This window comes from Lampetra planeri, chromosome 54 (genome assembly GCF_965212315.1).
Source record: "Lampetra planeri chromosome 54, kcLamPlan1.2.h2, whole genome shotgun sequence".
NCBI lineage: Eukaryota > Metazoa > Chordata > Hyperoartia > Petromyzontiformes > Petromyzontidae > Lampetra > Lampetra planeri.
The window spans coordinates 7,503,027-7,528,684 of record NC_136160.1 but is presented as its reverse complement, the minus strand read 5'-3'; the positions used below and the strand labels follow the sequence as shown (position 1 = coordinate 7,528,684).

The 25,658-nt window shown below is 45.5% G+C and overlaps 1 protein-coding gene across 1 annotated transcript; it reads left to right on the top strand.

The window, feature by feature from the left end:
* Positions 1-4,814: 4,814 nt before the first annotated feature.
* On the top strand, positions 4,815-8,828 carry LOC144735053 (interleukin-17C-like). The gene is made up of 3 exons (XM_078617438.1): positions 4,815-4,838; positions 7,169-7,470; positions 8,585-8,828. Exons 1-3 carry the CDS (start codon positions 4,815-4,817, stop codon positions 8,826-8,828), a joined length of 570 nt encoding a protein of 189 aa, XP_078473564.1.
* The last annotated feature ends 16,830 nt before the right edge of the window (positions 8,829-25,658 follow it).

Below are 25,658 nucleotides of genomic sequence, written 5' to 3'. Positions count from 1 at the left end.
AGGTTATTTAATTTTCGTGTGCCTGCCTCCTAATTTTCAGGCTTGCGTGCCCGTGCCGCGTTGTCAGCTTGCTCCTCTCTCTGTGTGCCGTTGTGATGTCTGTCTGCTTGTATGTCTGTATCTAGTTTTTTCTAGTTAGATTTTTGTTGCTATTTCTTTTATGCCTGATGATGATTGCTTGTGTTGCAATCGAAACGTCGCAATATGTTATTTTATTTTAATTTATTATTTTATTTTTAGACGTGACTTAACCGAAAAGAACCAAAGAATAATTCCTGCAGTCACGAAAGCTCCTAAATTAAGATTAGATTGTGTATGTCTATATTGTTGGGAGAATGTCAAAGATTGTATGGATGCGGTCAATTATGGAAAATCCCTTTTCTGATCCCATGGTTGTCTGGCATCTAAATTGACGATTGTCACGAAGATAATAAACACCGCAAGGTTTGTTGTTAATGTTGCGGCATCACAACGACGAAGATCGCCCCGTGCAGCCTTAGCAGACTGTCGGGGCAAATGCTGTTAGCGACTAGCACCTATGAAGGCCGGCACGGCACACAAAGGGGTTGGTGGCCAGCACCACGCCCGGCCGCCTTTGTCTCGCCAGTGGTAATATGTTTTCCACACCGCAGCAGGTACTCATTTGAGGCTGAGTCGACCTAGGGGAGGCCCAGGACCGGTTCAGATCATCGTTACGAGTGTTGGCCGTGAGCGGGAATCGAACTCGCGTCGCCGGATTCATCATTACTGCTCCACTACCGTTCCCCGCTGTTATGTAGTTAATACAAAGACCAAGATACCCCATATCGCCTTGTAACAGACTTGGGGGACGTTTGTAAACAAACACTCACAACAACGTTGTATGAGCCCAGCGACCTGAGTTTGATCGGAACCGGTCCTGCGCCCCTCGCTTTCACAAACCCGCACTCACCAGCGTGGTGAAGTATGGTTAAACACCCCCCCCTCCCCCTGTGATTGACACAGAGTGGGGTGACTTTCATCCAGCAGTGTATCGACTAAGGGCTGAATAAATATATCGTTATTGAAAAGAAGGCATTACGATTGCCAGCGTATCAGTGAGGATGGTATTTCGTTAGTTTTATTATTTTTATTGAGTTGTATCTCGGCAAAGGGGTTCTGTGATCAGAGTGGCAATGACGCACAATCAGATGAAGCGTTTCAAATCTTGGTTGAGGGTCGACTCAGCTCATCATCCCTACAGGGTCGATACAATGAGTGCAACCCTTTTGGGGAGTCGAAACTAAACTTTGTATTTTAGCAGGTAAGGGCCCACTGAGCTACGTCGCTCATTTTCAGAAGCGGCCTGGTTGTCACGAATGATAGCTCAACGCAAGTGGCTCATCGTCGTTTGGAAATGCATAGCAGCAGTCAAATACTCGAAACGCGTGATGTTGATTCTAAATGCGGAGGAAAAAAACCGGAGGATCCCGGGAAAATGTCACGCGACCACGGGGAGAGAGACACGCAAACTCCATGAATACAGGCGTCATGGTCGGGATCGAACCCATGCCCTCCTGTATACCAGGCGAGGCAGTTAACATCTCGCCACTGTGGCGCCCACAGTGGTTGTCTTGTGGGCAGACTGGACCAGGTCATAGGAATGTGGAATCGCCATCACTCGTTTTGGGTAGACAACATGAAAGGGGAAGTGAGTTGACGGTTAAATGCAGAAGTGAAAGGTTCCCCTGAGTAGACGGTAAACATTTGGTAAAGACAACAACAACAACCCTATGCGGCAGTGAGTGGCTGGCAATAGCTGAAATCGACGTGGAAATTCCACATTCCTACATTATGGGGCCAGCCTCATCGTCGTAAAAGCCGCACTCATCTCATGGACGCGATAAAGTGAAAATACCCGTAGAGGGTGGCACTGCCCACGCATTTGCATGGGATATATCTTCAGTGCATTGCACGCGGTCCGGCGTTCTTGCAAATTCGTTGCCCAGTGGCACTCGCTGGCACAATCAAAAGTCAAAAATACAAAGATGCCCCGTATAGCCTTCGCAGACTTTTGGGGCAAGTGCTGTTAGCGGGTAGCACCTGTGAAGGCCGGAGCGGCTCACGAGGGGGTGTTGTGGCCAGCACCACGCCCGACCGCCTTTGTCTCCCCAGTGGCGATGTTTACACACCACATCAGGTACTTATTTTAGGCTGAGTCGACCTAGGAGAGGCCCAGGACTGGTTCATATAATCGTCACTGATGATGTCCGTGAGTGGGAATCAAACTCGGGTCGCCAGATTCATAGCGCGCTCAGCGCTACACTCCTGCTCTACAACAACATGCACAATACATGTGTACATACATATAAACATGTATGTGCACAAAGACAAAGATCCCCATATAGCCTGATCAGACTGTGGGGCAAGTGCTGTTAGCGAGTATCACCTATGAAGGCCGGAACGACACACAAGGGGATGCTGTGGCCAGAACCACGCCCGACCGCCTTTGTCTCTCCAGTGGCGAAGTTTACACACCGCACCAGGTACTCATGTAAGGCTGAGCCGACCTACATATACAACAACAACCGCCATTCGCCACTATGTGGCGGTGACGTCACCACGGCGCTTGTGCCAGGCTATGTGCACCTTGAGGCCACGTGAAGTGTCATATACAACACATATACATACATACAACATATACACCACGTATACATACATGTACACGCATACAACATATGCGTACACATATGACATTGAGAGGTTATCGGATGACTCATGGGTCAGAGCGGTGAGCTGTCAACCGCTAGAATCCTGGGTTGAAATTCAGGTTGCCATCCGTGATTCAATAGTCGTCTCAATTGTAGTGAGCTGCTCACCATGAACCGCACACAGACAAACCCCTCGGTGTCGTCTCTTGGCATCTCCATAGCTGCATGCCATCTCTGTCCTCTTTTAAACTGACTCCACGATTAAAATCACGGACGCTTATGTGTGAACGTCATTTCACCACATCGCATTCTTTCACTTAAATTCGGTTCACAATTCCCGTTCTGAGAATTAAAGTGTTCGCCTTGACGAGCCGTTCGTTTTTCTTTCGCGGGCAAGATGCAGCGTTCCCGGGTGCTTTGAACGGATTTCAAAAGTGCTTCTGCGTTGCCTGCTTCCGCGGGTCGTTACCAATCACGAGGGCGATGCACTCTCCCGCGATTGTTCCGGAGTTACACGTTGCAACACAACAATTTGCGGAAAAGGGGGCAAAACAAAATTCATCTGAAATGATCCTGCATCTTAATCACCTATGGCGCCTTGAAAGGACTTTAAACACAGACGGTGTATAAGTGCATTGAGATTAGGAATCGCATTTTTTTAGTGACATGTACAGCCGTAGCCGTTTTGTGAATCCACTGCTGGATGGGGGGGGGGGGGCAGTGCCGGATGAAGCTCGTGCGGGGCCTGTCGCAAAGGTTATAAAGGGGCCCTAAATTAAAAACATAAATATTAAAACACAACTTTTTTTACTTGCATAGTAAAGTAATTTTATTTTTTCATTTGCTAAACAGCCAGATAATACGACACATCGCTAACCTTGAACATCCAGTCGTTCATAAAAGTTGAAGGCGGTATAGTGCTATAGTAATAGAGCAAGTGCAGAATCACTGAACCGGAATTGATAGCTTGGAAGCATTTAGCGCGGGGCCCTTGAAAGTGCGGGGCCCGTAGCTACTACTTATGTAGCTACTACTTATGTAGCTACTACTTATGTAGCTACTACTTATGTAGCTACTACTTATGTAGCTACTACTTATGTAGCTACTACTTATGTAGCTACTACTTATGTCGCTACTACTTATGTAGCTACTACACATGTCGCTACTTGTGCTACGAGGATAATCCGGCACTGGGGGGGGGGGGGGGGGCTTCCCACGCCATGCGGGTCGTCGGGGGGTTGTTTGGCCATACTTCACCACGCCGGTTAGATCGGGATGGTGAAGTACAGGTGCACATACAGATCAATATGTAATGGAATTCGACGCACTGTCCCCCGCTTCCCGTAACGTGGCCCAAGCATATCCTGCAGTGGCTGTGTGTTCACGCGCTAGCGGCCGTCTGGAACGCTCTTTCCTTCCGATATTATGAAGCCACTGAGAGATGTGCACTCTTAAATCGTCATCATCTGGATTGACAAACTCATGTCTTTAGAACAATTTGTTGTCCCCCGCACCTTCGATTACCACAGTTGGCGACGTACGGTGCGAAAAAAGTTCAACAACATACGTATGGGGGTAACCCATGCAAGCAGTAGGGTGCACACGGACGCTCTCTGTCGATTCGACGAATTCCATTATTCAAATCTTCGCAATTCGTTGCTCCGTGCCAAGAGAAACGGCAGTGTTTTCCAGCGGACAAATTGGGCTTTTCGACGTAACTTGGGCTCGGTAAAATTCCGCGCGAACACAGCAAGTTTGAGAGTTTAAAAAAAGATAAATCAATGGTCGGGCCCCATTCTTAACTCCTCCCCCCCGTCATTCAATCCCCCCCTCTCTCTCTGTCTTCACTGTTGCTCGCCCCGGTGTCTCCGCGTCGCACAGCTGGAATTTTACCCGCACTCTGCCCCAGGCAGATGGCAACGCAAATGCGCGAAGGGTCTCCGCCCTCTCACCACCTCCTCCACCGCCTCCACCGCCGCCTGCATCACATCGTGAAGTGTATAAAGTCCGTCGCATCTCCGGTGGCAGAGGTACAACGCCGGCGTCGCTTCGCACCGACCGACCCAAAGGAAGAGAGAGAGAGACAGCGCAACCCGGCAACTTCTCTCGAAGCCATCCGACAGCTCCTGACCCCGTGGAGTTACGATGATCTGCAGAAGTCCAACGATGGTAAGGAGCCACACGCGCACCTCTTGTGTGTCTGTGCTGTCTGCGTCTTGTGCAAACATCGCCACCGGGGAGACAAAGGCGGTCGGGCGTGGTGCCGACCACCCACCTCCTCGTGTGCAGTGCCGGCCTTCGTAGGTGCTGCTCACTATCAGCACGTGCCCCAACAGTCTGTTAAGGCTGGGGGGGGGGGGTTGTCTTTGCGTGCATCTCTCGCTCAGCGCCGTGCGTATTCACGCCAGCGGCTGTGTTGCGTGTGAGCGAGCGAGCGAGTCGACGCATCCGTCGTCTAAAGCGCAGACACACGGCGGCGTGTGCGAGCTCGTGACTGCGAATTGACACTCGCGATGGGAGCAACGTAGAGGACGAGCAGGCTGCCAGTGTGTGTACGGCCTGGGGTGAGCTCTTGCAATGGTTGCATTCAACGCATGATTGTCATTCGCGACCGGTGTAACGATACGTAATTGTTTCGTTGTTGTTGCGTCAAACGACGTGAGTGACGTTATTGTGTCGTCAAGCCTCCTCCACCCGACACCGCCAATTCATTAAGTTGTCACGTGACGAACAAACGTGGCCAATTTACCGCTGCCTCAGGGTCCCGTGGCGTCACGAGGTGCGGCTTTTGCGCAGATGCTCCGGTTGCGGATTTTCGCAGCCCTCATCTCGGGACGGCGTTTGGCTGAGCGTGCGACCATCGTGAAGGTTGGGTGCGCAGCAGTAGCGCGGCGGGGAGCGGTTAACGGTTAACGGTTAGTGTTCCGCGTCGAGCGTGTGGCGTTACGATCCCAGCCAACTCAATGCGATTCCTGCTCGCGGCTAAGCCGAATATCGGGGCCGGTGCTGGGCATGCTCGAATTCGGTTCGGTCTTCGGGGCCGTCCATAAATGACGTCACGCACCTGGGGGGGGGGGGGGGCAGACATTTGTGACGATGTGTGACGAGGGGGGGGGGTTTGAGAAATGTAACTTCACATCAAAATGCGCAAATTTAAATATAGACGACACGTTCTACTTAATTAAATAGACTTCTTAATAAATGTTTTCTCCTACAACATCAGAGTGCAGCGCCACATTAAATACGCACTACAATGACAATAGTTTAAAGCGATTTTAAACATATTTTTATTTTGGGGGTGGGGGGCATAGTTTTGTAACGTCATATTTGAGGGGGGGAGTCTGACTTTTTGTGACGCCGTGTGACGAAGGGGGGGGAGGTAAAAAATCGTCCAAAATCGCGTGACGTCATTTATGGACGGCCTCTTAATTAAGTTCCCGGTGCGGTGTGTGGACATCGGAGCTGGGGGTAGAAATCCCTGCCGGTCGTGGGTCCGGCCACACGACCTTCCACGTGCTCCGGTCCCGGCCTTAGCAGCTGCCCGCTAACGGCAACTTGCCCTAAGCAGCCTGCTGACGATGCATTCGTAGTCAGCGAAGTGACCCATGCGTTGAACGTAGCGTGACCTCTTGCGACAGCGTTTCCGCGGAGGCTGCCGTACACCGGCGTCTCGGCTAAATTTGTCCGATCCACGATGACGATAATGAGAAAACAACACGTTGAAGATGACTTTTAATTCACTTCAGGCTTGCACGATGTCAACGAACGTGGCTTTAGGCAAGATACTGCTTTTTTTGTTTAGTTTGTTGTGCTGCCCCCCGCATCTTCGATTCGCGTGTTTGGCTACGTACGGTGCGAAATAAGTTCAACATACATACCATAGACTCACACAGAGACCCATAGACTCACACAGAGACCCATAGACTCACACAGAGAACTATAGACTTACACAGAGACCCATAGACTCACACAGAGACCCATAGACTCACACAGAGACTAACAGACTCGCACAGAGACCCACAGACTCACACAGAGACCCACAGACTCACACAGATACCCATAGACTCACACAGAGACTAACAGACTCACACAGAGACCCACAGACTCACACAGAGACCCACAGACTCACACAGATACCCATAGACTCACACAGAGACTAACAGACTCATACAGAGACCCACAGACTCACAGAGAGACCCACAGACGCACACAGATACCCATAGTTTATTGTCCTTTCCCCGCACCTCCGATTAGCACAACGGTTGGCTACGTAGGGTGCGAGGTTCAACATACAGGAGGCGTTAAGATGCTCAAACACCAAACAGACACACTTGAACACGAAGCATCGAGTCTACATTGACCACACACGCTCGTGGTAGAACATGCCGGGAAGTTTGAATCCTGTCAAAGGCTCCAACATACATACTCACATCACGGCTACACGGGATGGGGTGGGGTGATCTTTGTCCTTGCGTAACCGAAACATTCATCTGCACCAGCGCGCGTCCACGACGGGACTGCTGCCGCTGCTGCTGCCGCTGCTGCTGCTGCTGCCGCTGGCCTCGATGGTGGCGGAGGCGCATGGCCACGTGGAGGAGCCCTGCCGCCAGGACGCGCCCGACGCCTTCCACCTCAAGCGGATGAACGTCCCCGAGGAGCTGCTGCGGCTCGCGAGCGCTCTGCAGGGCCGGCGGCGGCAGCACGAGGAGGACGCCGCCCTGCCGCCCTGCCCCAGCCGCGGGGGGGTTCTGCCCCCCGGCAGCCCCCTACAGGAGCGCTCCATCTCACCCTGGACGTACCGGTGCGTGTGGAAATACGCAGACAAACGACACTATGAGCTACATTTTGATTTAAAGCTTTTGTGACTGCAGGGATTCATATTCTTGGTTCTTTCGGTAAAGTCACGTAGAAGGGAAATAATGAAATTATATAAATATAAAACAATAAAATTTCTCACGAAACGTCGTGAGATTTTTTTTTTAATATTTATATTATTTTATTATTTCCCTTCTACGTGAATTTACCGAAATAACCAAGAATATGGACACTATAAGCTATTGCCGGGTAACGACTATTGACAGGTAACGACTATTGCCAACAACCGTTGCCAGGTAACGACTATTGCCGGGTAGCAACTATACATTTGGCGAGTAACGACGATTTCCCAAACGTCCCATCAAAATGCACAACATTAAATAAATATAAACAATATAATTGTTATAACAAAACTATATTTTTTTCATTATTAACTATTTGATTATTTAAATGTACTAAGGTCACCTTTTATTTATTCCATGAAGGAGCATTTTAGTTCTCCATGGGAGAATGGAGAAGCATACATTTAAAAAAAATTATGAATGATTGTTATTACCATTTTTATTTTAATGATTTTTACGAGGGCTTTTCATTCTGTGGAATGAATTTGTGACTATAATTGTACTCTACATTTTGCTTCGTTCTACTACAAAGTTTCAAGTATTTTTTTTATAGTTATGATTACTTTCAATATTTTATAATTATAAGATAATTTCAATATAATATTCTGAACATCTGCAGTTTTAGTTAGACGTTGAATATTTTCAGCTTTCCAACGCCTCCTTTTTAATACGTATTTTCACCTACAACATCAGAGTGCAGTGCTACATTAAATACACACTACAATGACAATAGTTTAAAGTGATTTGAAGCATGTTTTGGTGGGGGGGGGGGCAGAGCTTTGTGACGTCATATTTGAGGGGGTGGTCTGACTTTTTGTGACGCCGTGTGACGAGGGGGGTGGGGTCTAAATCGTCCAAAATCGCGTGACGTCATTTATGGACGGCCCCAGAGGACACCTACGGGCTACCTGCCCCATGGATCGTGGTGATGACGACGAGGACGACGTTGACACAATCGCCGTTGTCTCCCCACCGCAGGCTGAACCGCAAGGCGGACCGCGTGCCCGAGGTGCTGCCCGAGGCGGCCTGCCTGTGCGCCGGCTGCGTGGAGCCGCACTCGGGCCGCGAGACGCACAGCGTCGTGTCCGTGCCCGTCATGGCGCACGTGCGCGTGCTGTACCGCGAGCGGGGCGCGTGCGAGGCGGGCCACGCGCGCTACGAGGAGCGCTGGGAGGAGATCGCCGTGGGCTGCACCTGCGCCGTGTACGCGGTGGCCAAGTAGGGGCCGGAGTGGGCATGGGGTGGGTGTTGGGCGTGTGTCGTCCCACCCGTCTCTCCGTTCGTCCGTCAGCTCGCTACGTGACGCCGGCCGGACCAGACAGCGCTGGTCTACGGTGTGTTAGTGTGTGTCGCAGTGTGTCAGTGTGTGTGTGTCTCAGTGTGTCAGTGTGTGTGTCTCAGTGTGTTAATGTGTGTGTCTCAGTGTGTACAACAAGGCTGCTCAGCAAGTAACCAGCTATAATCATGGCAGCCCATGAACAGTACCGGACTACACGTCAGTCGTGATCTATCCACTGCTGGATGAAGGTCTACCGAAGCTGGCACGCGTCCTCTCGGGCGCGTTCTCGCAGCCTTCGCCTGCCGCTCCGTTACGGTCGTCGATCATCGTCCATCGGTCATCGTCCATCGATCATCATCGTCCATCGATCATCTTCCATCGGTCATCTTCCATCGGTCATCGTCCATCGATCATCATTCATCGTCCCTTCTGGTCGTGATACGTCCGGCCAAAATCCCACTTTCCGATGAAAGCCATTAAATCTGCAGCTACACGAGCACGAATTAAATTATTCATAATTTATTTATCAAGATCAGGATCAGAATAGCTATTTATTTATTTATTCGCACTATTGGGATCGTTGGACAAAGGCAATCGCCCCCGTGGCGATCAACGCGCGGTCAGGCGAAGCACCCCCAGCAGAGGCGACATCCACGGACGCTTCACGAGCTCCCTTGCTTGGAGGGGAACCTGTCTTTTCCACAACCTCGACGATCATAATCATTTTTATTATAATTATTTATAATTTATTACATTGCACGGTTCCGCTTTTTCAGCTCTATTGTTGCTACCCGCCTGAGACGAACTTAGCCGAGAGCTGGCTGCGTTATTTGCTCAATCATGTGCCGCGTTACTTGCTCCTGTGCTTCCGTTTGCAGTTACCGTAGTGAGTGGTTTGGGCTCGGCATGTAAACCCTTGGTAAGTTTGGGAAACTTATTTTAGTCTCTGGTGGAGTTTAGGGATATGAAGGCCCGGGCCAGGGCTGTCCCGACAGGGTGCTCTGTTACGGCCAATTCAAGCAGCCACTTTCCCAAGTGCCAGATTCTCAGTGGCTATGTCACGCAACAACTGAATATGTTTAGACAGCAAGTCCTCGTTTCGCGAGGACGTATTCCCCCTCTAAATGATGCAACGATGAGGATTGGCGAGATGAGATTTACTACGATTACTGCGCACACCACGCAGTGAGATGGCGGCACAAATAGCTGAGGGTACGTCGCCGCTGGGTTATCGTATCACTCCGCCCAGCGGCGCAGCTCAGTAAAGTAGTTCGTCGTCGACTGCTCAGAAACCGCGTTATAACGGTGCACGCTCCGCGTTATAGCGGTGCACGTTTCGGGTTACAGCAGTGCGCGTTTCGCGTTATAGCGGTACGCCTTTTGCGTTATAACGGTGCACGAGTCCTGTGTTTTTGCACGGGCGACCCGGATGTGTACACATTACACGTTTGCATTGTAATGCTCCGTTTACCTAATGCTTGTAATGCATTATATAGTTCGTTGTACCAGCTATGTTGGAACTTAAAATATGTATTTTCAATGGCTGTTACTAACGTCATACGAATGATGTGTTTTATACCCGTTATATTCAACTACCACACGTATATTTATTATTTAAATTGCCGTTTTATTGTTTGTCATACATAATGCAAAGAGAAATGGTCAAGGCTTTGTTCAATGCGATTTCAAATATTACCAATGTGTTACATGTCGTTCAAGATATATACTTTGATGTGCTATGGAACTTTCCCTTTAAAAAATACTTTTACACAAGAGTTAACATTTCAAAATAAGCTAACTTATATCCGAGATATGCATGGTGAGGCATGAATAATAATAAATTATAATATTTAAAACTTTCCGTGTCTTGGCTTTGTCTGCTCAACTGTTGTTCCGTGTTCTGCGTTCTCACGTGACTGATACAGTGGTAATGCAAAGGATAGGTTGGTTCCTGCCATGGGAATGTGGAATTTCCACAACTTGCTCAGAACCCCCATTCCCGCACCCCCACTCACAGACGCAAGTGCTGCTCGAATGCTCGCTTGAGCAGGAGCCGACGTCCCCATAGCCACACTTGACTTCCCACTAAGTGCTATTCGCTTCTCGACTTTTTAAAAGTCGTTTTGGCCAGTTTCATTCCGACTGAGCTTATGAAGTCAAACTGAGTTGTATATAGCGACATTCACACAAGGCATCATATAGCTTTACAACACAATCCCAGTAAAAAAACAGCCTTAACATCAAAACCAAGAGGAAAACAGCCCTTAACACAGACGGATACGCAAGAGATATTTAAATGTGTTTTCAGACGAGCCCTAAAAAACCCGACAGACGGGAGCGTCCCTAACGAATCTGGTCAAGACATTCCACAAACGAGGGCGCCTGACTAGGGACATCCATAAATGACGTCACGCACCTAGGGGGGAGGGGGGTCAGACATTTGTGACGATGTGTGACGAAGGGGGGGGGGGGGTTGAGAAATGTGACGTCACATCAAAATGCGCAACTTTAAATACATATAAACAATATAATTGTTATAACAAAACTTATTTAGATTAATTTTCATGATTAACTATTTGATTATTTAAATTTACTAAGATCACCTTTTATTTATTCCATGAAGGAGCATTTTACTTCTCTATGGGATAATGGAGAAGCATAAATTTAAAATATTTTTTGAATGATTGTTATTAAACATTTTTATTTTAATGATTCTACCAGGGCTTTTCATTCTGTGGAATGAATATGTGATTGTTATAATTGTACTCTCCATTTTGCTTCGTTCTACTACAACGTTTCAAGTATTTTTTATAGTTATAATTACTTTTAATATTTTATAACTATAAGAGAATTTCAATATAATATTGTGAACATCTGCAGTTTTAGTTAGACGTTGAATATTTTCAACTTTCCAACGCCTCCTTTTTAATACGTATTTTCTCCTACAACATCAGAGTGCAGCACCACATTAAATACGCACTACAATGACAATAGTTTAAAGTGATTTGAAGCATGTTTTATTTTCAAAATGGAAATATGGTTTTGGGGTAGGGGGGCAGAGCTTTGTGACGTCATATTTGAGGGGGGTCTGACTTTTTGTGACGCCGTGTGACGAGGTGGGGAGGGGGGCAAAAATCGGCCAAAATCACGTGACGTCATTTATGGACGCCCCCCTACGGAAAACTCCATCACCCATTGAACGCAGATTTGCCGCAACAAGAAATATCCGGTCGGACGGAAGCGGATATCACACATCGACTTCTGCCCCCACAAAGTAGGTCGCACTCATAACACACAAAGTGCTTGCCACAAATGAACCACGATACCTTGCTCATCTCGCCAAGCAGCTATAAACCATCACGCAAACTCTGGTCATCCGCGCAGAAGCGACTTTAGTGTGGGCCATCAAACAAAGATGGTCACCGCGTCGCGCACTTTCAGATGCGCTTCTCCAGCCGTCTGGAACGCTCCTCCTTCCGATATTAGGAAGCTGCAGGAGCTATGCACTTTTAAATCATCTGGATTGAAAACTCATTTTTGTACTGCTTTTTGTTTTTAGTTTGTTGTCCTTTCCCCGAACATCCGTTTAGCGTGGTTGGCTACGTACGGTGCGAAAGAAGTTCAACATACATACGTACAAAAAAACCCTGGCCGACACGGCGTGGGGGAGGCCTTCATCTACGAATGGTTTGACAAAGAGCTGTGAATTGATTCTGTAAAAAGATATATCCCATGGACGTATTAAATGAAAAAGGTGGTGCGGTTTAATGTTTACAAAGTTTTGCCGCACTTGAAGTGCAGGATGTCGCTGAGGTTTCAAATATGTTCCTTTTTGTGATGGGGTTTTCACCAATACATGACATGCATGCAATAACTTCCTTTTGTGTTTAGTCTGTTGTTCTTCCCCCCGCACTTCCGATTAAGCACGGTTGGCTACGTACGGTATGAAAAAAGTTCAACATACGTACACACATAGAGCATGATGGTGAGTCGTGCTTTCCTACTCTTTGTGAGCACCTCTGCACACGCTGTTAAATCTGCGTCCTATTCAGAGCAGGATTTCACTTCCCCCTCACCCCCTACCTTCCTTTTCCCAAACAACCCCCTTCCCCTTAAAAATGAAATGCCTCATCCGAACTCACAACCTCACATTTTTTTGGAACCTTACCGCTGGAGTGGTGGTGCGGTGTTTGGGCATGCCTCGTGTCAGTGGTGAGTTCTGAACCGATGCTGAGCCCCACTCTAAACCGAACCCCTAACTCTAAACCCTAACCTCTAACTCCTACCCCTAACCCCTAACCATTAATCCTAACCCCTAACCCTAACCCTTCAAACCCACATTGGCTGGTGAAGTATGACCTAATAAACCACTGGACTGACATGGTGTTGGAAGGCTTTCATCCAGCAGTGCGTATCATGGCCAATCGCAGAATACCAAGGTTCAATACTGAGTTGCCTCGTTTCTAACGTTATGTTTAAAAGGGCATGTGAAGTATTTATGGAGGAATACATTCCTTGGCAAGTATTAGGGCGCAACACGTGATCTCGACGCCAATATATTACCCATCGATACCAAAATCTCTTGTCTAAGTGTGCTGTGTTATGGGTCAGGGAGTCTGTTGATTCGCGCAGAACGCACGTGCACCACCTTTGCCCAGATTTACATTTTCTCAATGGTTATGTTTAATTTATGAAATATTCCACATCACCTTTGTTAAGTATTAACTAAAGGGTTTTTTTTGGGTTAGATCACGTAAATATAATTGTGTCGTTAAACCGAAACAGGAGGACTTCTTCACAATTCTGCCTATCGCCTGATGAGGCTGGGTGTAATTACTGGAAAAACGTCGTACTCAAATTGTAAATATCGTGGGTTTACTCTCCAACACACCGGTGTACTGAACTAGTAACGAATTGGCACGTTTTGTTTCCGTGACAAACCTTACCAATTGCCTATGTCAGGTGGTGGCGGGTTTAACGACATATTCATATTTACACAATCTGACCCTAAAAACCAATATGATGGATAATATTGGTCTCGAAAGCCTACGTGTTAAACTCGATTCTAAATGTCTAGGGGGGAAAAACGGAGGACCCGGAGAAAAATCTACGCGGCCACGGGGAGAGAGAGACACGCAAACTCCATATATACAGCAGGTGTCAAGTTCGGGATCGATCCCACGACCACCTGTATAGCAGGCGAAGGAGTTAACATCTCGTCACCGCGATTTAACCCAAAAAAACCTTCAGTATTCTTCACTATTTTCTCACGTGTTAGCGGTAAGGGGCCAGGCACATGCGCTTGACTGGTGACGATGTCGCCGCACGTATTGCGCACGACGTTGTGTTGTTGATGACAGGCAGCTAGGCAACGCATTTTGTGAGGAAAAGGAGACGAGGCGACGGGTCTGAGGAAACGCGCTTGATCAAACCTTTAAATGTCGGGGTTTAGTGGTTGCCAGCAGGGTCAACACGGGCCAGGAAGCCTCTAGGGCGACAATGAGGGTGGAGCCGCTGCTTTGCATCGGGGGAAGTCTGGGATGAAACAAGCGTTGACACGAGGAGGAGGGTAGGAGGGAGGCCTGAGGTCGCTGTTGTTTGTATCAGAGGGTGCAGCAAAGCCACTGCGAGGTTGCGGTTCGGCAATTGTCTCTGGTTCTCTGGCTGTCTAGAATCATGCGTTTTGATGTTGCGCGGACGTCGGGCGCCACTTTAAGTTGACTTTTGTTCAACCGGGGTGAGAACTCAGGAAGCCGGGACTGAGTCTCATTTGCAAGAGGGATTCTGGGTCACCAAAATGACCAAGGCAATATCAGAATATTTATTTATACTGCAGGAGGAATCCGATGAGCTATGAAGCTCTTTTTCACAGACGTCCACGAGGGGCCTGTCAGAACGGTACAAAAACAAGAGTATTGGAAAGGAAAGAAAATCACAAAAAATATAAATATTCCAATAAAAGTTTACTTATATTTTACCAAGTAACAGCCCGCTGAGCTATACGCTTTTCTCAGAAGGAACTTGGCCACAAATGATAGCTCAACGACGTGGCTTGCCATATGGAAATTTATCGCAGCCAAATAATCAAAATAATCTCAACGAATGTTTCTAAATGTGGAGGGAAAAACCGGAGGAACCAGAGAAAAAAATCCACGTGACCACGGGGAGAGAGAGAGAGACATGCAAACTCCAAATATACAGCAGGAATCAGGGTAGGGATCGAACCACCGACCTCCTGCATTCCAGGTGAGGAATAAAACATCACACCACCGTGGTACCCCTAAAACAAACAAATAAATATCGTATATAAGCTCAAATTACATAAAGTACATCAACTCCCAAGCTTGGGAAATGGAGTAAAACAACAGAAAAACTAGTTCCATACCACACCAAGATAACACACAGCCCCCCAATAAAATTGTACATTCAAATTGAACTATCGATACATAGGTAAGGATGAAATTTACAAATCGCATGAGAAAATGTGGTTGTATCCAGCACGAATCTTCTCCTCTAAAATATTTTTGAAGGAAGATTTATAATGTTAAGGGGGGAAACGAGGTTGTTCAAAACGTTGGTACTGCAACGTCAAAGGCTATGTCACCCATTCCAGTTCTTGTTCTTGGGATAGTTTAAAAGCTATTAGATGGCTGTCTTAGGCGTCTTGGATTTGACAATGGGGTTAATGAATTAGCTGAGTATAGCACAGATTTGCCAATAATGATGTTATGGATGAACAGCGCCCAGTGTAGATTTCTTCTTGCATCAAGTTATGTGAGATTAGATTAGTGCCAATCGAAGAGCAGAATGACAAAGTGGGTTTATTCATAATAATGTTTTTTGGGTTAGATCGGGTTATTTATAAATGTGTCGTAACAATCCACCACCCCACACGGCCAAACAGTAAAAAATGTCACGTTTACAAAGGACAAAATAATTTACTTCTTTAGCCCACCGGTGTGTTGAAGAGCGAATCAACATCATTTAAAATTTGAGTAGTACGACGTTTCGCTGGTAATTACATCCAGCTTCATCGGGCGATTTGCCAGAATGGTGAGGCTCTCCTCTTGCTCCCGGTCTAGCCTACGTGTTAAAAAGTGGGTTTAGTCTGTTTAGTGATTCATTAGTAGCTAATCTGTAAGCAGCGGCACAGCAGTCAAACAGCGGTAGCATGATAGCTTCAACAATTTGCAGGTGTAATCGAATGGGAAAACAATGTTTGTTTCTATATAAAACCCGATTTTATTTAAATAAATTGAGATGTGATTACAATTGTGTTGGAATTGTTAGTTTTTAATCAATCAGTAAAACCCAAGTATTTGAAGCACTCCGTTTGTTCAATGATGCTGCATCTGATATCCGTAATAAGTTAAGAGAATGAAGCTAGATTTTTTTTTAAAGAGCATGATCTTCGTTTTTTTATTTAGGATAATTTTTGGTGATGACAATTGATGTTGAATTAAATCCAAATGGTATTTTAAATTATGTTTGACTTCGTTTGGAGATTTACCTGATACTTTAATTCTGAGTGATTTAATTTTAGTCCAAGATTGTTTAAATATAATGAGAACAGAAATTGATCCAGCATGCAACCTTGTGGAACACCCTTTGTTATTGTAATATTTGTGGACGAGATGTTATCACTATGAACCTTTTGAGAACGGTCTGAGGGGTAGCTCTTAAACTATTTTGTACTATTTGAAATGTTGAGTTGACAAAGCCTTGTGAATAGAATATCACGGTCAACGGTGTCAAAGACTTGTGACTATTCGAGGAATAGTGCAACAGCAATAATGGCTTTTATCCAGGTTCTTGATGATGATAAAATTGGAAACATCCATAATTGATGTAGTGCAGATCTTTCTGTGGATTTCACACCTGATGATGATTGCTTGTGTTGCAGTCGAAACCGTCGTGAGAATTTTTTTTATTTTATATTGATATTTTTATTATTTTCCTTCTACGTGACTTTACAGAAAGAACCAATAATATGAATCCCTGCAGTCATGAAAGCTTTAAATCAAGATTTGAGATCGTGACTATTTAGGTAGCAGTTTATTTGTGATTTAGGTATTTTTCGAATACTTTAGTAATTGGTGAAAGAATAGAGATTGGTCTATAATGTTACGGTCTTCTTTCGAGCCATTGTATATACTGGACGAATGAGAGCAGTTTTCCACTCTAGCAGAAATGTACCTTCAGCAAGTGAGAGGTTCAAAATGTTTGCGGGGTTTGTAGATGAGATCTGCCATAGCCACAAGTGCAAACGTAGGCTACTCATCTTCTCCCGTGGATGATGATGATGCCTTAATTGATGCTAGCTTATGCAATACATCCAGTTCACATATGGGATTAAAGGAGAAGTGTGGACGATGAGTTTAACATGTTTAGGGTTGGTGTGTGAAGAGTAAGAAGTGATGTGAACAGTGGTGGAGTATCTTCTTGGTTCTTTCGGTAAAGTCACGTAGAATGGAAATAATAAAATAATAAAAAATAAAACATAATAAAATAATTCTCACGACGTTTCGGCCACAACGCAAGTAGCCGTCCTCAGGTGGAGAACAGGTCTGTCGAGGAGGCAGAGTCTGAAAAAGTGGTGGAGTATTCGGAGATATTTTACTCTGGTGTGTATTGTCAAAGATGTACCCTGCTCATCCAAAGTGAGAAGAAAATCCATTGACAATGTCTTGTTTCGTGAACAGTTCTTTGCCATCCATGAATAATTTTTTTGGAAGAGTATTTATTTTTCCGTTGTTTTCAATGGAGTTGAACGTTTGCCAGAAAAATATGTTTGTGAATTTAGAATAGTTTGTTGATAGTCAGAAAATGCAGCGTGTATTGCTTGGTGAGTACACATCTATATCTTATAGTTCTATAATTGATCCAATCAGGAAGGTTATTTTATGTTTTTTGCATTACAGTGATCCCTCGTTTATCGCGGTTAATGGGGACCGGAACCCCTCGCGATAGGTGAAAATCCGCGAAGTAGGATTGGCCCCCTAGGAATTTCCGTATATGTGTGTGTGGGTACCAGAATGTTTAAAATATGTATATTTATACTTTATATATATATTTTACTTAAATCTATTTAATTATAAAACCTTAATATTATACATTCAATCTCTCTCTCTCTCTCATACGATACGTATTATGGTGTTCTACACTCACCAATGACAGTAGTATCTTGAGACTTGACTCCAGTAATGACGACGACGACGATGACAATGACGATGACAATGACGACGATGACAGACCTGTGCAGTTCGATGAATGTAATGATGAATGATGATGATGGTGTTACTGCACAGGTATAATGAGGCCTTTAAATCAGTTCGAAAAATCCGCGATGCACTGAGGCCGCGAAACTTGAACCGCGAAGTGGCGAGGGATTACTGTATTCCAGGCTATATCTCTAGTTTCATTAATTCAGAAATGTTCGGATCAAACCAAGGTGGACGATTACCATTTATTCTGTATTTTTTTTGAAGGGGCATGTTTGTCAATTATTTTTATGAATTGGTTCTTAAAATATATTCAAGCACTTTCGAAAACTGGGATTCTGCTCACCGTGTCCCAGTCAGATTGGAGATTGTAATGCTTAAATGCTTGAAGGTCAAAATGTTTTAAAGACCGTTTTATAATAATTGCATGGAGTGCTTCAGTTCTTTTTGCATGATGAATGCCAAAGATAATAGCATGGTCGCTGAGAAGGCTACCTGGGTGAATTTGTTAGTAGGATATCAAGTATGGATTTATATTGTAATAGTTTGTAAAGTCTAATGCATCATGTGCTAGGTTTAGTGACAGCAAGTTTGTGGAGTTGAGTGACAATTGGGTAAAAGCACAGAGCAGAGTTACTGGGTTGGAAACGAGCAGCAGTCCACTCCACCGGTACCAGACAACCCAGAAGAAGCACACAAATACCATCCAGGGGAGGCCCTCTCTCGAGCACGAGCCCATCTTGAATGCCATGGCCACTTCACGGGGTCTTCATAGAGCGAACTCCCAGAGCAGTGGCTGAGGCAGCCGAGCAGCTGGGGTTGTCGGCCCACCCAAAAATGGTCGAGGCGGCGCGCGCGGTGCTGAAAACGCACGGAGCGGGGACTGGGTTCCGTGCTATACACAGACTGCCGCTCTGTGTATAGCAGCGGTTCTTCTTAACCTGGGGTGCACGCTGCACCCCCTGGGGATGCGAGATGCCCTATCTGAGGGTGCGAGACATGACCAGATCTTTTTTAGAAGGTAAATAATCGAAACACAAATAAAGCACGGGCACGCAAGTACAACCACTTTGTTTCATCAAACCCCGATGTATGTATTAACATTACACATGTTGTAACGATTGAGAACCAAGGGGGTGCAAGGCAGCAGTAAAGGTAAAAACCCACTGGCGTAGACGAACACCACGCCAAGGACGTGCCGGTGATGCCAAGGGCACTACTGCACAATAGATCACCCGGTACACGACACACTGCAAGAGGCTTGAATTAGAAATACTTACGAGTGAGAATTTTCCTGGCAATATTTTGCGAGTGAAATGAAATGCTCCAACCGCCTAACACCTTTTGATTGCAACGTGTTTGGTAACGAAATTGCACCAACATTCTCACGTACAGGCAATGCTGCTGCTGCCTCCGTGAAGCAAAATTGCCCCATGAGAAATTGGGACTCCCGCCCGAAATGGTAACAATCAACTGGAGTTCACCAACACGAGATGGAAACTTGGCGTTGGGATAGAGAGGGGGGAAACGTGAATGCTGTGGCTTAATTTGAATACATATATATTTTTAAATATGCTCGAGCGAACTTGTGTAACAGGAAATAATTTGTATTTACAATTTATAATTATGTTTATAGAACTATTTTTGTTACATAATGCCGATGCTTTTTTAGCTCTAATTTATATTTGGTTTTGCTTTTAACTAATTTTATTTTTATTTGCTTCATTGTCCAGTTCTTATCAACACCGGATAAGAAGACTAACCGGGAAAGTAAATTTGTATTTATATTATGTTTGTTTACCAAGGATAGCCTCACTGAGTGGTGTTGTTGTGAAGACACCGCTGCGGTCTTTGTATAGTCACACCGCAAGATTACCCCAGGTCACTTACTCTCTCTCCCTCTCTCTTATTCACTCAAAGCACACATGAAGAACCACAGTGCTAGATCCCTCGTATAGCATATGATATCACCTCTTAAACAAATACAAACTTGAAAGCCCGGCACTAGACGGATACCACTGCAGCCATATGCAAGAGTCATGAGACTCAGTGAGGTTATCTTAGGTTCACAAACTCAATATACATTTAAAATAACCTTTCCGGATTGTCTTCTTATTCGGAGAATATGGTGCTGATAACTGGACAATGAAGCAAATACAAATAAAATTGAAATAATAGCAAAAACAAACAGTGATTCGAACTTAAATATCCGCATGACGTAACCAAAATAGTTCTACAAACATAATCAATCGCAAATAAAAAAAAATGCATTTCCTGTTACACAAGTTGACTCGGGCATATTAAAAATATATTCAAATTAAGCCATAGCATTCACGCCCCCCCCCCCCTATGCCGATGCAAAGTTTCCATCTCGTGTTGGTGAACTCCAGTAGGTTGTTGCCATTTTGGCCTGGAGCCCAAATTAGGTCACCAAACACGTTGGAAATCAAAAGGTGTTAGGCGTTGAGTGTTTCATCTCACTCGAAAAATATTGCTGGGAAAATCCTCACTAGGAAAATAATTTCTGATTTAAAGCCTGTTCAACTCGCAGCATAGTAACTTCGGTGCCTTGGGAAATCATGGAAGCACCACTTATTATTTGTTTCTTTCGGTTAAGTCACGTCTAAAGATAAAGTAATAAATTAAATTAAATAATAGAATACGACGTTTCGATTGCAACACAAGCAATCATCATCAAAATTTAGATTGAACCACTTCTACGGGGAAGTTTTAAGCTTATCTTTTTTCTCTCTCTCTGGCGACTTGTTTTCTCTGCCTGTGTCCTCTCTTTAGATTGTTCACACTTAAATTCTAACTTAGCAATCTTTGAAATACGTAATCAACCAGGCTATGCGTTAATTGTGTGTTGACCGACCCTCTGTGTTGTATTACATTACATTTCGATATTTTACTAGGTTATTTAATTTTAGTGTGTCCTTCTCCTGATTTTCAGGCTTGCTTGCCATGCCATCGCATTCGCAGCACCACGTCTGTTGACCACTCATTGATATGCTAATTTTTTCTCTAACCCTCCTCCCTCTCTCTGCCTCCGCCCCCCCTCTGTCTATTTAAGGCCACCACACAGAGACGATCACCCCTCTCTGTTACCTGTGTTGCTCTCGCTATGTATCTTGGTGATATCTGTCTGCTAATATGTCTGTCTATAGTTTTCTGGTTAGATTTTATGTCGCTATTTCATTATACCTGATGATGATTGCTTGTGTTGCAATTGAAACGTCGTATTCTATTATTTAATTTAATTTATTACTTTATCTTTAGACGTGACTTAACCGAAAGAAACAAATAATAATTCCTGCAGTCACGAAAGTTCTAAAATTAAGATTGAAGCACCACTTGTTTTTTTTACCGACTAAAGTTGGTCTTCAGCTCGAGTTCCAAGCTTCTCGAGTCAACTTGGTAACGACTTGTGTCAGGGCCAGAATCCCCAGCATCGCCGAGGCCCTTGGATTCAAATCACAACAGCCGTGGAGACGGGCGTCATCACAATTACAAAACGTGAATCGGCTTGTACGGTATTCAGGGCCCGACTCGATATCGTAATTACTTGTAAAAAGTTTGTTTTGTTGCCAGAAAAAAGAAGAAAAAAACTATTAAACGCATCTGAATTAAATGAGATGCCACGCTTCAACAGGAGGGGAATCTCTTGCCGTAACACTCGTTTTGTTTCATCTGAGAGAGGAAATAGACATCTTGAGAGGACGTGGGAATATAAAATATTATTTGGGGGGGGGGGGGGTAGCTGAACTATGTATTTACGTGACAGACTGAGGTGCCTGCACTCCCAGGACCACCGAGGCTGGGAAAACGGATCAGGGCGTTGATTTCCCCCACTGAAATCTTGCAATGTGCATTTTCCGAAGCGGCACCTTCAGAAATAGCACGAACATCATTGTGCACTGCACTGAATGGGACCCTAGGTGTTGGTGGATGGATCTCTTCTTTAACGTCAGTCAACCCAGCAGAACTTGTTTATCAGGCCACACATTGATGCTGACACTCAGAAAACCAAACCCGTTTTCGTATTTGTTATCAAATCTCCTCGACAACGGTGCACTGAGTTGCGTTCCATACTGTTTAGCAGATGGATTCCTGAGCGATCTGTTCTGATACTTCAGTGTTATCGCATCTTTTTATCTGGGTCACTTAATGACAGTGGATGCTAATGATCAGCTTGATTTCAGTGCAGTTCGATAGTTTCCGAACTGCAACAAGAAGAGCTCTGCTCACTTTGAAAGCTCATCCTCGAACCTGGAAGATTCGGCCTTGTCAAATGCCTCAACCTAAAAGGCCATCAGACAGGCTTTGTGGCTTTTGGCCGTGACCTCCTGGGTCCCGGCCTTGAATCAAAGAGGATCATGAACAAATTGCATGGGCCGATGTATAAATAACACTGCCCATGCACGTCTCTCCAAAGAGTATTGAGATGCAGTGAGGCTCTCCTGTATAAATGAAGAGCCTAATTATTCTCGTCATAAAAAAGATCAAAGTGTATTTTTTCGCTAAAATTAGCATTTTGAGTCGGTGATTATCTCCTGTTTACAAGTGCCGAGAAAATGGTGGAAATTCCACATTCCTATGACTGGAGGGGCGGGGGTAACTGTTGACGTCCCGCAAAAGGTCACTTATTGAACTCTGTGAACACAATTAAAAATTCCTGTGTTTAAATTGCCAAAAGCGCCCCGCTGCCTGCAACTGCCCCACGACGATTGTGACCGAGGAATTGCAGCAGCCCTGTTCCGGCTGTGCGCAATAAGAACTTCCAGGGACCCGTACGAAGCGGCGTCTCTCTGTCGGCCACGTCAACGGCAAACCACGCGACAACGTTGCGGCACGCCCAGGCTGGGGTGGCGCGTTGCTCCTCGGAATATTTATTGGACGCTCTGCCCCTAGGACAGGGGTCGGCAACCAAAATAACAAGAAGAGCCATTTTTTTCCAATTCGGTACAAAATTCAGTATTTCAAGAGCCGCAATGCATCTATGTACATACTGTACATACGTACATATCGTCAAGAAGCAGCCCGCAAAGAGCCGCATGCGGCTCCGGAGCCGTAGGTTGCCGACCCCTGCCCTAGGACCTCCTCCGTCTGACCTCTGAGATTGCCTCTCCCTTTTAGAAGGAAATTGACCACTTGATTTCCGTGAAGATATTTCACACTCATTTTGGAGAAATTGAGGAGTTAGTTTTGTTTTTATTTCGTCTGGGGACGGTGTCATTGCCACGTGTTGAGCAATTTGAAGATACAATTAATATACATCGCCACTGATATGCCACACTGGGCTGTGATGTCTCTTAGGGGCCGTCCATAAATGATGTCACGCGATTTTGAACGATTTTTAACCCCCCCCCCCCTTCGTCACACGGCGTCACAAAAAGTCAGACCCCCCCTCAAATATGACGTCACAAAGCTCTGCCCCCCCCCCACCAAAAAAAATACATGCTTCAGATCGCTTTAAACTATTGTCATTGTAGTGCGTATTTAATGTGGTGCTGCACTTTGATGTTGTAGGAGAAAACATTTATTAAAAAGTCTATTAAATTAAGTAGAACGTGTTGTCTATATTTATTTAAAGTTGCGCAAATGACGTGACGCACCTAGGGGGGGGTCAGACATTTGGACGATGTGTGAGGTTGAGAAATGTGACGTCACATCAAAATGCACAACTTTAAATGAATATAGACGACACGAGCTACTTAATTAAATATACTTTTTAATAAACATCAGAGTGCAGCGCCACATTAAATACGCACTACAATGACAATAATTTAAAGCGATTTGAAGCATGTTTTGTTTTGGGTGTGGGGTGGACAGAGCTTTGTGACGTCATATTTGAGGGGGACTTTTTGTGACGCCGTGTGACGAGGGGGGGGTCCAAAATCGTCCAAAATCGCGTGACGTCATTTATGGACGGCCCCTAAGCCGCTTTGTTGAGCTTTACCGTGCAAAGTAATAGCATAGTTTTAATTCTTTTTAATTCTAGATTTGAAGCTTTCGTGACTGCAAGGATTCATACTCTTAGGTTTTTTCGGTAAAGTAACGTAGGTGAAAATAAAAATAAAGAATAAAAACAAATAAAAAAATGATTGAAATAATAATAGAAATAAAATAATAAATCACGACGTTTCGGGCGCAACACAAGCGTCCGTCATCAGGCGGGACAACCACAGCACAAAACAAATGCTGAAGTGGGCAAAAGAGCTGCTGTAACAAGGGGCTATATAGGTAAGAGACGGGGGAGGATCCAGGGAGGAGAGATAGAGGAGGAGGGGGGCGGGGCTGGGAGTGGGAGGATGAAGACACTAGAGATGCGCATATGAAGGGGGCTTTTGGCTGAGTTTAGGGGTGTTTTTGGATGAGTTTAGGGGGGTTTTGGCTGAGTTTAGGGGGTTTTTGGCTGAGTTTAGGGAATTTTTTGGCTGAGTTTAGGGGGGTTTGGCTGAGTTTTAGGGGGGGTTTTGGCTCAGTTTTAGAGGGGGTTTTGGCTGAGTTTAGGGGGGTTTTGGCTGAGTTTAGGGGAGTTTTGGATGAGTTTAGGAGGGTTTTTGGCGGAGTTTAGGGGGGTTTTTGGCTGAGTTTAGGGGTTTTTTTGGATGAGTTTAGGGGGGTTTTGGCTGAGTTTTCGGGGGGGTTTTGGCTGAGTTTTAGGGAGGGGGTTTGGCTGAGTTTTAGGGGGGGGGGTTTGGCTGAGTTTAGGGGGGGTTTTTGCTAAGTTTAGGGGAGTTTTGGATGAGTTTAGGAGGGTTTTTGGCGGAGTTTAGGGGGTTTTTTGCTGAGTTTAGGGGAGTTTTGGATGAGTTTAGGGGGTTTTTGGCTGAGTTTAGGGGTTTTTTTGGCTGAGTTTAGGGGGGGTTTGGCTGAGTTTTAGGGGGGGTTTTGGTTGAGTTTTAGAGGGGGTTTTGGCTGAGTTTAGGGGGGTTTTGGCTGAGTTTAGGGGAGTTTTGGATGAGTTTAGGAGGGTTTTTGGCGGAGTTTAGGGGGGTTTTTGGCTGAGTTTAGGGGTTTTTTTGGATGAGTTTAGGGGGGTTTTGGCTGAGTTTAGGGGTTTTTTTGGCTGAGTTTAGGGGGGTTTTGGCTGAGTTTTTGGGGGGGTTTTGGCTGAGTTTTAGGGGGGGGGGTTTGGCTGAGTTTTAGGGGGGGTTTTGGCTGAGTTTAGGGGGGGTTTTTGCTAAGTTTAGGGGAGTTTTAGATGAGTTTAGGAGGGTTTTTGGCGGAGTTTAGGGGTTTTTTTGCTGAGTTTAGGGGAGTTTTGGATGAGTTTTGGAGGGTTTTTGGCTGAGTTTAGGAGGTTTTTTTGGTTGAGTTTGGGGGGGGGAGGGGGGGGGGCTTTTCTGAATGTGGTAGCCAGTGAATGGAACGTGTTGGGGGGGGGGGGGGCTAAAAGAGAACAATCAGTGTTCCTCGACTACGGTTTGTAACCGGTGTTGGCTGACAATCGAAATACAAAAAAGGCAGTGCTGTTAAACGCTAGGGATGTCAACACTCGGTAAAGTAGAATAATACCAACTTTTACTGGTAGGAACGAAGTGGACCA

Excerpts from the sequence above, each read along its gene's own strand:
- LOC144735053 (XM_078617438.1), top strand. The coding sequence starts at position 4,815 with ATGATCTGCAGAAGTCCAACGATG. Across the intron at positions 4,839-7,168 it reads TCTGCAGAAGTCCAACGATG|CGCGCGTCCACGACGGGACT; the intron begins GTAAGGAGCCAC and ends CATCTGCACCAG. Across the intron at positions 7,471-8,584 it reads ATCTCACCCTGGACGTACCG|GCTGAACCGCAAGGCGGACC; the intron begins GTGCGTGTGGAA and ends TCCCCACCGCAG.